The 13,390-nt window shown below is 41.6% G+C and overlaps 1 protein-coding gene and 1 long non-coding RNA gene across 3 annotated transcripts in view; both read right to left on the bottom strand.

The window, feature by feature from the left end:
- si:dkey-251i10.3 (uncharacterized protein LOC553498 homolog) overlaps positions 1-3,995 on the bottom strand; it is a 21,584-nt gene extending 17,589 nt beyond the window's left edge. The window contains exons 1-2 of the mRNA XM_063204176.1: positions 3,714-3,995; positions 2,847-2,934 (exon numbers count right to left, since the gene is read on the bottom strand). Of these exons, the coding sequence (XP_063060246.1) occupies positions 2,847-2,934; positions 3,714-3,754 (129 nt within the window). The 5' untranslated portion in view covers positions 3,755-3,995. The remainder of the gene's footprint in view (positions 1-2,846; positions 2,935-3,713) is intronic.
- A 4,223-nt stretch (positions 3,996-8,218) lies between these two features.
- On the bottom strand, positions 8,219-9,825 carry LOC134451900 (uncharacterized). 2 transcript variants are annotated; one of them, XR_010035306.1, is made up of 3 exons: positions 9,719-9,825; positions 9,013-9,103; positions 8,219-8,780 (listed from the first exon to the last, which is right to left on the bottom strand). It is a non-coding gene; the product is annotated as an uncharacterized LOC134451900 (long non-coding RNA). The 2 variants fall into 2 exon arrangements; XR_010035307.1 differs by lacking the exon at positions 9,719-9,825 and adding an exon at positions 9,210-9,405.
- Between the last annotated feature and the right edge of the window lie 3,565 nt (positions 9,826-13,390).

Below are 13,390 nucleotides of genomic sequence, written 5' to 3'. Positions count from 1 at the left end.
GGTCGTAGGCATATGCAATTTTTCTCAGTCATTTCAAATTGGTGTTAAAGTTTGGTTTTCACTTCCAAGTTGAAGTTTAGGGTCTATAGAACAATTTGAGTTCGAGTGTCAAACACACAGATAACAAAATGGCCTGCGGGGGGCGCTCTAAAATATATAAACTGCTATAACTTTTGATTAGTTAAACCAAATTTAACATATGAGGTATGTATGGATTCAGCATGAAGAGGAGAAACCGGTGAGCTAAATATTTGGTTACCGGAGTAAATACACACTATGTAATAAACACACTTTTAGCCAATGGACAGCAAAATTCAGGGTTTTTTTAAGATAAAGGGTGGAAATGCCCTTCAAGTTGCAACGAAACATCATTTATTGTTACAAGTTATTGTAAATAAAGCCTGGGATATCATTCAACTTGATTTGTTCAGAATATCCCTGAAGCACAAAGAAACCTAGGATACCTATACACAAATATGGCTGCATAAAGCCTATGTGATATTTAGCATCCAACTTGCAACTTTGAGTTTATGAATTTAGGATCATGAGTACCAGCTTTTTTTCAATCAAGCCATATTCTGTTCACACATAAAATCACAAAAAAAAAATATTTCTGGAAGAAAATAAATCAATAATAATAATAAAAATAATAATAATAATAATAATAATAATAAGACTGCATTTCCGGAGAGACAATGCTATTAGTATGCTTGCGGCTTATGCACACACACACACAGAGCTGTTGTATACACACACAGAAACACGAGGGAAAGAGAGGTCTGAGTGTGTGTGTGTGTGTCTGTCTGTTTGTGTGTGTGTGTCTGTGCGAGAGAGAGAGAGAGAGAGAGAGAGAGAGAGAGGTGTGTGTGTGTGTGTGTGTGTGTGTGTGTGTGTGTGTGTGTGTGTGTGTGTGTGTGTGTGTGTGTGTGAGAGAGAGAGAGGTGTTTGTGCGTGTATGGATATGCTTCAGGTGCCTTTCAGCAATGGGTGGGTAGGGAGAGGTAAGGGTGGGATTCGAACCTGCAACCCTCTGACAACACCCTACCCAGTAGGCCACTGCCACTTACTGTGTAGAGTGGCCACAGCAGCATATTAGGCCACGGTTGCCCAGGTGACAGCAGATGTCTAAAGTTCTACAAGGCTGCATGTGTGTGTGTGTGTGTGTGTGTGTGTGTGTGTGTGTGTGTGTGTGTGTGTGTGTGTGTGTGTGTGTGTGTGTGTGTGTGTGTGTGTATGAATGAAGATTCTAAAGGTGACAGTTTGGCAGTCAATAGATGAGTAATATGTGCAGCCATATTTTTACGCTGTCATATCTCCAAAAGTTTTGCAAGTTGTCAGATGATATTGACACACAAATGGCACAACCCTGCTCTTCATGTCAAAGCTGAGATCACTTTTCTAGGCCAAATGGTTCAGTCAAAAAAATGGCATATTCAGGCCTATGCGCTGAGCTGTTCACACATTTTTTTCTAAGTGAATGAGGTCACATCATAGAGATTTTAAAACTGTTCTCTCTGAAACATTTTTAAGAGTTGGCTTATGATCTTCACACAGTTTGTATTCAGAGCCAAGACCTCTCTGACAATGCCTTTACCTAGTTGATACCTAGTTAAAAACCCCAGGACAGGTCACCTCTCACTCTAACTGCCACAGTTTGTGACATCATCTTGACCATTCTACCATTCATTTCAATGAGGGGGACAACAGAGAGAAAACTGAGGAAAAACAAGTCTGGTGAACAAATGAAAGGGGGTAGGCCAGCGAAAAATACACCACCGTGCTTTTGGCACTCGAACCGTGTCTCTATCTCAAACCCTGCAACGATTCAAAGCCGCCATACTAATGAATGGCGATTCCCATAGGCCGAGGTGAATGGAAAAATGTAGAATAATAATAAACTCTTGATGAACAATTAGTATGCTTTCCCGCAAGCATACTAAATAAACTGTTGGAGAACAATTAGTAAGCTTGCTGGGGGCAAGCAGAGGCCTTTGGCAAGCATACTAAATAATAGTATAGGACTATACTATTTCATACATGGTAGACACAATCATCTGCTGTTATGAGGACATCTCTGTTATGTGGGAACTGTCCATTTGTTACCAGCGTAGTTATCAGCATTTGCCAGAAATGCCTGCCAAACTGGTAACAAATGAACAGTTCCCAGATTTGGACTACACTACCAAAGATGCAGTGTCCAAAGATGTATTCCAACAGAAGTATCTGTGTGCTTCAGGGATATTCTGAACAAATCAAGTTAAGTGATAACCCAGGCTTTATTTACAATAACTTGTAACAATAAGTTATGTTTCATTGCAACTTTGAGGGCATTTCCACCCTTTATCTTAAAAAAGCCCGGATTTAGCTGTCCATTGGCTAAAAGTGTGTTTATTACATAGTGTGCTGTTAATCTGGTAACCAAATACTTAGCTCACCGTTTCTCCTCTTCATGCTGAATCCATACATATCTCATATGTTAAATTTGGTTTAACTAATCAAAAGTTATAGCAGTTTATATATTTTAGAGCGCCCCCCGCAGGCCATTTTGTTATCTGTGTGTTTGACACTCGAACTCAAATTGTTCTATAGACCATAAACTTCAACTTGGAAGTGAAAACAAAACTTTAACACCAATTTGAAATGACTGAGCCTAATACGACTCCACTAATTTGGTTAAAATGCAGGAAATTGCATCTAAGAAATACATTTTTTTCTGGGGGAGGACCCCCAGACCCCGCGCTAAAAAATACACAAAAAATATTTATTTTCTATATTTACTGCCTACCCTACCATACCCCTCACTGCACGTCACTGACACACACACACACACACACACAGCTGAGTACCTCGTCTTCGCTGGCGCTCATGATGTTGTGTGTGTCCACATCTTCCTCCTCGCTCTCCTCCGACCCCATCGCACCCGGGGCCGCGTCGCTGTCAACGTCAATACCACACTTTAGACCACACAGGTAATCACTGCACAAAACATCAACTCCTCAACCGTAAATACAAGCCCAGCATTACACATGACACAGAGATACTCCAGCAAATATCACACTTCAAAACAGGCTTTGCTGTTAACACCAGCATCACAATTTAGGTCAGGGGTGGGGAACCTTTTTCATTTTAAGGGCCACTGACTTCCTCCAAGGGCCGTGCTATGAACACAAACCAGCATTCCCCCTGCACTTTAGGCCTATATTGAAGGCAGCTTTACAACAGACTCCACCTTATCTGAGTCCCCTGAAATATAACTTAAATGTATTGCAAATGTCATTTCTAAGACTCCTTTACAAAACATGTAATGTAAATTATATCGGGGCGGGATTCCCCACTCCTGGTAATCAGATAACAGACTCGTAACCCAGTCATGTATTATATATAATGAGAGTCCTGGATAATTATTCAAGAATAAAGTCAATCTTAGCAGTGATCCACTAACATTAGCTCTACACCACGTACTGCTCTCTGCTCTACAGACCCACTCAACACAGAGGTGGCAGGCAGCATAGAACTAGGCACTCCGCGAAGATATTGTAGTTTACATGTCAGGGTAGCATTACTAGACTGAATAAATCAACATCATTCAGCGTATGGTTTAGCGGTGGGCTAGCTACACTACTGCCTGGCTGTCTGCCCGACCTGGAAACCCGGTGGATCTCTGTATTAATGATACTAAAGAGAGCACTACAACAGACACGTTAAATACAAACCTTGAGAGCGAAAATGTCACAGATTTCTTGGTTTTGGCCATGGTGAAACCACGTGTGCATGCGAAGTCGACTTTAGCCGGGTGCCTCTAGTCCAACACTCCTTTTAGATGGCCTCTGCTCGCTGACAACCTCACACCACAACGCAGATACTAGATTCTGGTTTCGTTGCGTTTAATCAGTTAGAAATGCTCATTGTTGTCTGTACAATATCAGTCGTCTCTGCAAAGTTTACAACTACCATGCTGTTTTCATCTCCGACCGAAATTGTCTTCTTCTGCTGCTAGGAACTGTGGCTGCAACTCATTACCGCCACGCACTGGACTGGAGTAGAATTACATGGTGAGTTAGTTCAACGTAATAATAAAAAAATAAAAAATAAAACAAAGGCTACCTGAGCTGGTAGTATTCGGAGATTTAGATTTTTGGTTGTATCTAAAGTAGACTATACTGTTGTTCTGTCTACACCCCAAAAGCATGGATCTCCTGTCCGGACCCATAGACATGACGTGTCAACATGTACCAGCGCTAGAGGCAGGGTTCTGCCCTCTTGTGGCCAATAATGAAAGCACTTGGAAGTTCGCCCTAATCTGCTTCATCTTTTTTGTCTGTTTGTTTGTAAAATATATGTGCTGCCACCAATCCATCACAAAGGATGGTCGTGAGTGCCACAAGCCAGAGGGGCGTAAGTGACATTTGACCAACTTTACAGGAGAGCCAAAACAACATTTTGACCTCTCTTTAGGCTAATCAACTATATTTATTTAGGCCTACCTTTAACCACAACATCATAGCCATGAGCATAAGAAAATGAGGCCGTCATGAATTCAAAATATGTCATATTGACATACTGAGCATATTCTAAAATCTTGAAAATGGCTAAAATTACTGAAAAATATGGCCAAAAATGCACGATACGCCTTTAGGGCATCAAACACTTCGAATGTTCAGAGAGGAAAAAGGACGTATCTGCTGTAAACAATGTGATGAGTAGGTCATGATTTCTTCCTTTTATTTCAAATAGGCCTACTGTATAGGCCTACAACAAAGACTTTCTGATGTGTCAGTCTCTCCACTTCTCAATTTAGTGTAAATGCAACGCACCCTGGCCATTTCCATCCTAAGAAGACAATTCAATGCTCACCCCTGTTTTTGCATCTATTTAGTGCTCCAATGTCATTTATTACTTCACATTCATGTTTTTAAATTTCAAACACTAGAACAGTGTAATATTTACTGTACTTACAAGCAGTTCTATTTCAATTAGTTCAATTAGTTAGTTTATATGCACTTCACTCTAGCATAGGCCGTCTGAGCCTATCTAAGCCATAGGTGTCGTGTGAATGGAGATACGCCCTTTTGCCTCCAACACAGAAGGCCCCTTTTGAGTTAGGTCTTTGCTGTTTTGTTATTTTATTCAATATAGGTGGAGTTCTGATATATCCTTTTTGGCACTGTTAGATAGAGCTCATCAAGACCTTTAATTTGATATATAGAACTCATTTTTGTCAAAAATGCCACTTACGCCCCTCTGGCTCTCAGCCATAGTTATTTACAATAAGAATAATTAACATGCAATTTAACACAGCATGTGTCAGATATTTTAACTGAATAATTACATTACATTACATTACATTGGTATTTAGCAGACGCCTTTGTTCAAAGCGACTTACAAGGAGCAATTTAAACAAGAACAGGGTAAGGCACAGTGTACAGTTGCAACACTGATAGCATTGTCCTCTTCTTTACTCTTTGAAGGACAATGCATTAAAAGTAGCAAAAAAGTAAACAAAAGACCTCAAGGTGCAGTGTACAGTTGCAACACTGACAACATTGTCAAACACAAGGTGCTAGAAGCAACATTAAATAATAGGAAGGTAACAAGGCAAATTGGATAATAAGCAGGACATCTAGGCGCAGTGTGCAGTTGCAACTCTGGCAACAATGTCCAACACAGTGATAAAGAAAAAATAAGTAAAGGATTTAAAAGGATGTTAAAAGCAAATTAGGTACATAAAGATGTTAGGTACATAAGATATGTTAATAGCAGTGGCTTAAGGAAAGACCTCAGAGACTAAGACTAAGGAAAGAGACTAAAAACTAAAGGCTACAGGGTGAGTAGAATTAGTTATGTTAGAGTAGCAGGGAAGCTTTCTCGGAAGAGGTGAGTCTTCAGTAGCTTCTTGAAGGTTGAGAGGGATGACCCTGCTCTTGTGAAAGCCCATTGGGAAACTCAAACTCCAACTTCCATTGTCATTGTGAAACAGCACTCCACAGCACACAAGTGAACACTGCACACAACAAAATTGCATTTATTCCTCACCCTTGCAAGGGGGAAGCCCTCAGTGGCGCCCCATGGGGAGCAGTGCGGTGGGACGGTACCATGCTCAGGGTACCTCAGTCATAGAGGAGGATGAGGGAGAGCACTGGTTGATTATTGCCACCACCTACCTGGCGGATCGAGAGTCGAACCGGCAACCTCTGGGATGCAAGTCTGACGCCCTAACCGCTTACTCTTGTAGCAACTCGTAGCTCATTCCACCGTTGAGAAACAATGACAGAAAACCGTTTGGACTGGGGTTGCCTTGTGTGAGTAGAGGGCAAGGTTAAACGGTTGGTATCGGAGGAACGCAACGCCCTGGTAGGAACATATGGCTTCAGCATATCCTTTAGGTAAGCCGAAGCAGAACCTGCTTTAATTTTGTAGGCAAGGGACAGAGCTTTGTGTTGGATTCGGGCAGACACTGGTAGCCAATGCAGGTTGACAAAAAGTGGCGTGACATGTGCCCTTTTGGGTTGGTTGAACACCAGACGCGCCGCAGCGTTCTGGACGATTAGTAAGGGTCTTATTGCACAGGCTGGAAGACCAATCAAAAGGGAGTTGCAGTAGTCGAGGCGCAAGATGACCAAGGCCTGTACCAGAAGCTGAATGGCATATTGGGTCAGGTACGTACGGCCTGATCTGTTTTATATTGTACAGACAGAAGCGGCATGACCGGGCAACCGAGGCTATGTGGTCTGAGAATGATCGATGGTCATCAATCATGACACCCAGGTTTCTTGCACACTTATTTGGGGCGACAGTGGCTGAGCCCATTGAGTTTGAGATCATGGCAACATGAGTCCTTGGCTGGGATCACCAGGATTTCAGTTTTAGCGAGGTACAGCTGAAGGTGATGTTCCTTCATCCATGTGGATATGTCAGAGAGGCAGGTTGAGATGCATGCAGAGACAGAGAAGTCCGCTGGATCGAATGACAGATATAGCTGTGTGTCATCAGCATAGCAGTGGTAGGAGAAGCCGTGAGCATGGATGACATGGCCCAGAGAGGTAGTGTACATGGCATAGGAGGGGCCCCAGCACCGACCCTTGGGGCACCCCTGTGGAGAGTTGATGAGTTAAGGACAATTGCCCTTGCCATGACACGTTAACCCTCCTGTTATCCTTGGGGTCTATTTGACCCCATTCAATGTTTAACGTCTGAAAAAGACATGAAGTACATAATTCTTTTGCTTCATCTTTGATGACTTTTCCTAAATATATGGGGTCAATGTTAAAAAAGTGAAATTTCCACAAAAATGTTTTCCCAAAGTGCTGTAGGCCTACACGTTTTGGTTACATCTGTGTTCCTTGGGGTCAATTTGACCATATTATGCTAATACATGTTCCAATCTGTCTATATTATGTAAAATACATGGACACAAGTTATTTAGAACAGAACATCTTGCTTTATTTAGGGCAGAGCCATTGATAACAGAGTTACGCCTACCTTTGATCTCGGCGGGAAAGTCACCTAGTGGCTGTGTAGACACGCTAAAGACACGCTAAAGTTCTAAACAAACAGAGAGCCGTCATTGACTTCTACTGAGCAGAATAAGCCTTTCTACGGTAAGCATTGAATAAATATGCACACAAACGGGATCCATCCCATTTTTTTAGGTAATTCGTCTAGTACATCTAGGTGATATAAAATACTGTGTTGTTTACACGCTACTGTCGTAGAACTGGTGTGTTTTTATCACGTTTTGAGGGAAATCACCATTAGCTTAGCCAGGAGCCCGCCACTTACCTATGAGATGCTAACTTTCTTGGTAGCTTTTGACTGTAATCGCAAAAGCGTTGTGTTCATTATTTACACTACAAATATTAATTCGTTAAAAACTAATCACATACACTTGTATGTCTATAGATCTCTAGCAGTGAGACGCAGGCCAGCTTTAGCCTTTATGAGGCTGCATCAGACCTGCCAAAAACATGCATCGTTGCATGCAGGCAGAGTGAAGAGGATCAGGGCAGAGACGTGTAGTCCCTACACACGACTCTGAATCAGTGGCATGGAGCAGGGCCATGGATCTGTCATGTGGACTAAATAAATTATAATTAAAAAAAGACTGTATAACCAGTACTTGAGTGGGTCAATTAATTTTTTTTTAAATGTATTTATGTATGTTTTGAACACAGAAATACACTGGATGCTCACTGCTATGGTGCCAAGTTAGACAATAACCTAGTGTGAATATGCATTTTTAATACTGTATACCTTTTGTTATTAACTGTGTGAAGGCATAGCATAATGGTAGAACATCATACAGACACTTGGAATGCTTTGTAAGCATCAAACTGTTGACAGAGCACGACACGCATGAAGAATTCACATAGGCCTAAGAGTAAGGTTTGAGGTTTCTTTTTGCTCAGCGTAACAGTAATACAACAACAAAACTGTACACTTCATAGTTGCAAAACTGAGCTAATGGAACATATTTACAGCAATGCAAGTGATAATGATAAAAAACAAGAAACAGATAGAGCAGTCCAGTTTTGGGTGCAAAACACAGGTAGTGTAACAGATGTAAAGAAACTGGCCATAATACAAACGAAACATCTGGAGTTGTTTTGGAATGGTGATGTGGGAGAAGAAATGGAGCCTATGCAATCCTACAGAGTGTGGAAGGCCAAAACAGGACACAGGCTTGTCAAGTGATCCGGTTTCTGTAGTACCGAGTAGTAGTAGTCTGTAGTATGGAGCCTCTGCAGGTGTCATGCAACTCACAGCACTCCTGAGTGTTGTGCCTGTCAACAACACAGACATGCAGCGGTCATACTCAACGTGTAACATTGAAATAGACAGAAAATTAAAACTGTAAAAGGGGTCTATGCTGCTGTATATGAACAACAAATATCATTATCAGTGAATATGGTACACCTGGAGCAATTAAGTGAAGAACCAGATGAAGGTGGGAGACAAGCTGTATGAAGACGAGCAATGAAATGAAGAATCACATTGTAATAACAATATACACACCATGACTGTGAAGGTGGAAGACAAGGTGTATGAAGAAGGGCCGGAAATCTGTTCAGGGGTCATCAGTCAATGATGAGTGAATATGACACAGCTGGAGCAATGAAATAAAGAAACACATGAAGTTAGGAAGGGCACTGACAATCTGTTCAGGGGTCATCAGTGAAGTAAAGAATCACATAGTAATAATAACAACACACCAAGCAGTGAATGTGGGGAGGGGGCAAGCTGTATGAAGAAGGGCCGGATATCTGTGAATGATGAGTGAACATGACACATCTGGAGCAATGAAATAAAGAAACACATTGTTACAATATACACACCAAGCTGTGAGTGTGGGGGCAAGCTGTATGAGGAAGAGCAATGACAAAGAAACACATGAAGTTGGGAAGGGCACTGACAATCTGTTCAGGGGTCATCAGTCAATGATGAGTGGATAAGACACACCTGGAGCAATGAAATAAAGAATCACATGAAGTTAGGAAGGGCACTGACAATCTGTTCAGGGGTCATCAGTCAATGATGAGTGAATATGACACACCTGGAGCAATGAAATAAAGAAACACATGAAGTTCAGGGGTCATCAGTGAAGTGAGGAATCACATAGTAATAATAGCAACACACCAAGCTGTGAATGTGGGGAGGGGGGCAAGCTGTATGAAGACGAGCAATGAAATGAAGAATCACATTGTAATAACAATATACACACCATGACTGTGAAGGTGGAAGACAAGCTGTATGAAGAAGGGCCGGAAATCTGTTCAGGGGTCATCAGTCAATGATGAGTGAATATGACACAGCTGGAGCAATGAAATAAAGAAACACATGAAGTTAGGAAGGGCACTGACAATCTGTTCAGGGGTCATCAGTGAAGTAAAGAATCACATAGTAATAATAACAACACAAATTCAATACAATAATTACCTTAGATTCACAAGGCATCTTACGCATCTTACTGTGTCCCACATGGTAGTAATGACAACAATAGGTACAGCCAGCAGTGTATGCCGAACCAAAGTCCCTAATCAAACACACAAAACAGATGAGTGATAGAGGAGTGATAGACTGGCAGACAAAAAAAATAGACATTAATCCACCACTCATTCAAATCAATCAGAAACTATTTGATTTCACAGAGCTAAAAGGAGAAATACAGGTATACGGCGCATTGTCAATGCGGTGCACATCTGGCTACGGACTGTGCATAGTAGTTCGACTAGCCAACTTCAAAACTGTTCAGCAAACTGTTCAGCAACTGTTCAGCAAACATCCATGGTTTACTCAACAGAAATATATATTTCTCGGTTTCTGAAATACCTGGGGTCATCAACTTCAGTACTTTAATATTCGGGACTCAATTGTAATTTTTGTAGCTAGCCAACACATCCACACGTAAATGCTTACTCGCTACGCTAACCACATGCAGCTACATGCATTCAAATAGCTGGGAAGATCAAACCACGAATGTACACGGGTAATATGGCGTTATATGAATGTGGGAAGTAGAAAACACAGTCGTTTATGATACAGATAGTAGCGCATTGTATAGGATTGTAACGTAGCCACTTGTGAAGTTGGACCGGAGCCAAGCCGCTATGCTAACTTAAGCTACCAGAAGTGGTTATTCATTCCTAAACAGCGTTCGTCTTTAACATCGACATCGCAATTTTCATGCAAACCACATGCAATTACATAATTGAAGGCTATACTTTAGACAACGGATACTGAAACACAGAAAACATTTCGATTTGTTCTCCCATTTATCAACTTACCGAGAAAGGTGTCGACAGTCAAACGAAAGTCTACGGGGCCCACTTCCGGATATGGAACTTCTTGAAGTCTACAGGGAGGAGCCATGACACGGAAAATAGACCCCGCCCCTTGCCCACGCATGCCAATGGGATATACACAACTCTTTTCTATTCATGACTCTGGCCTGGCTCTGAACTAACAGTGTATGATGTGAACGAGGGTCAAAACTAATTCAAGGCAACTTTTGGGCAGTTGTTGCACATTTTCGCCTAGTCATGGATTAGTTATTTTGGTGTGTTGGCTGTGTGTGGGGGTGCTAGGACTTATCTAAAGGGCTTTTTTATGTCCCCAACAGAGCAACAGTAAATATCTGAGGCATAAACCGGTGCAAACGTTTTTACTTCTACTGATTTTGTAGACATTTAAGTGGCTGGGGTCAAAATGACCCCAAGGATCACGGATGTAACCTAAATCTGCGGATAACAGGAGGGTTAAACGAATGCCCGGAGAGGTAGGATTTAAACCAGGAATGGACTGTGCCTGTGCCTGTGATGCCCATGTTTGAGAATAATACCAATCTTATGTCACACTCAACGTATTATTATAGTTAAAACTATGTTAACACAATCCATGTGTTAGAAATGTTTCCTTGTCAGAGTGTATAATAAATATTCAATATATTACACTAGAGACTGATACATTACAATAGAGACTGTAGTTATTACAATAGAGCAGGAGTCCCCAAGCTTTCTGGGTCAGAGGGCTACCAAGGGCTACTGAGGGCTACCTGAGGGCTACTTTTGTTCAAAATCCTCTACTGATGTCTTGACATCATTCCCAAATCACTCTAGGTTGAATGATAATTTGATTATAAGTTATAAGAAAATGTTCTTTGTAGGCTATAAAGAAATAATCTCATATTTAAATTAAGAAAAGCATTAACTGTGACTAAAATCTTGTAGTTGTGACTGTTTATTAACATCCTTGGTGGGCACCTCAGAAGCTCCTGGAGGGCTACCTGGCGCCCGCGGGCACCATGTTGGTGACGTCTGCATTAGAGACTGATACATTACAATAGAGACTGTAGTTATTACACTAGAGACTGTTACATTACCATAGGTAGTGACTTAGAGACTGAGCTGAAGGGAGTGGACTGATTAAGCTGCAGGAAACACCACAGCCAAATGGGGCAGCCAAAGTCTGAACACGTGTGTGTGTGTGTGTGTGTGTGTGTGTGTGTGTGTGTGTGTGTGTGTGTGTGTGTGTGTGTGTGTGTGTGTGTGTGTGTGTGTGTGTGTGTGTGCGTGTGTGTGTGTTAATGAGTGCTATCACACCAGTACTCGTTAAGCTATCACACTATAGCTGCAAGGATCAGGTGTGTGTGTGTGTGTGTGTGTGTGTGTGTGTGTGTGTGTGTGTGTGTGTGTGTGTGTGTGTGTGTGTGTGTGTGTGTGTGTGTGGGCTCCTTTGGATGAAAGTGTCAAATGTAGTATGTGTGTGCACGCTGCGCTCTCTCTGTGTGTGTGTGTGTGTGTGTGTGTGTGTGTGTGTGTGTGTGTGTGTGTGTGTGTGTGTGTGTGTGTGTGTGTGTGTGTGTGTACGCGCATGTGTGTGTGTGTGTGTGTTCATCAACGTTTTAGTAACCAGTGGTGTGACATACTAACTAGAGCTGGTGCAGTGTGTGTGTGTGTGTGTGTGAGTGTGTGTGTGTGTGTGTGTGTGTGTTATGTGTTTGTGTGAGCATGTGCATGTGTGCGTGCATGTGTGTGTGTGTGTGTGTGTGTGTGTGTGTGGTGTGTGTGTGTGTGTGTGTGTGTGTTATCACACCAGCTCTCTCGTTAAGATGTCACACCACTGGGTACTAAGGTGTTACAGTTAAATGATTCCCCCTTGAAACAGTCATGAGGAAATGTAGAATAATACAATTAGCCTAGCGAGCTAAACCCCTGCAGCTGCAAGCTGACATGGCAAGGAAAACATGTCGAGCAAATCACCCTGTATGCTACACACAGCAGGCAGCTGTGGCCCAATGAGAGGGCCTCGACCTTGGAATGGGTGGCTTGATTAAGTCAGAGTTATATAAAGAACAAGTAGAAGTACTCTTACCCATGTAGTAATTACATGTTTAATGTGATATTGCAAAGTTGGAACTATGTACTAGTGTTATAATTACACTTGTACGAGTACTTCTACTTCTACTTCTACTTCTGCATTAAATCCCATATCAATATACTGCACCTCACATTACTCCACACACTGTACTCCAGGGATGTCAAATTCAGACCCGGGGGCCTCTGCATTAAATCACAAGTCAATTATTGTGTATATTGCATGGTTGGCTATATGGTTTTGATGTTGTGTTAATATATCATGGTTGGCTATATGGTTTTGATGTTGCGTTAATATATCATGGTTGGCTATATGGTGTTGATGTTGTGTTAATATATCATGGTTGGCTATATGGTTTTGATGTTGTGTTAATATATCATGGTTGGCTATATGGTTTTGATGTTGCGTTAATATATCATGGTTGGCAGTAGTTTATATGGCTTTGATGATGTTTTCTATTTATTTTAATTTTACGTTTAAAGTATTACATGTGTCTGTTTATCTTCTATGTGGTCTGAGG

Source organism: Engraulis encrasicolus, chromosome 7 (assembly GCF_034702125.1).
Source record: "Engraulis encrasicolus isolate BLACKSEA-1 chromosome 7, IST_EnEncr_1.0, whole genome shotgun sequence".
NCBI lineage: Eukaryota > Metazoa > Chordata > Actinopteri > Clupeiformes > Engraulidae > Engraulis > Engraulis encrasicolus.
This window is presented reverse-complemented; position numbering and strand designations above follow the sequence as displayed.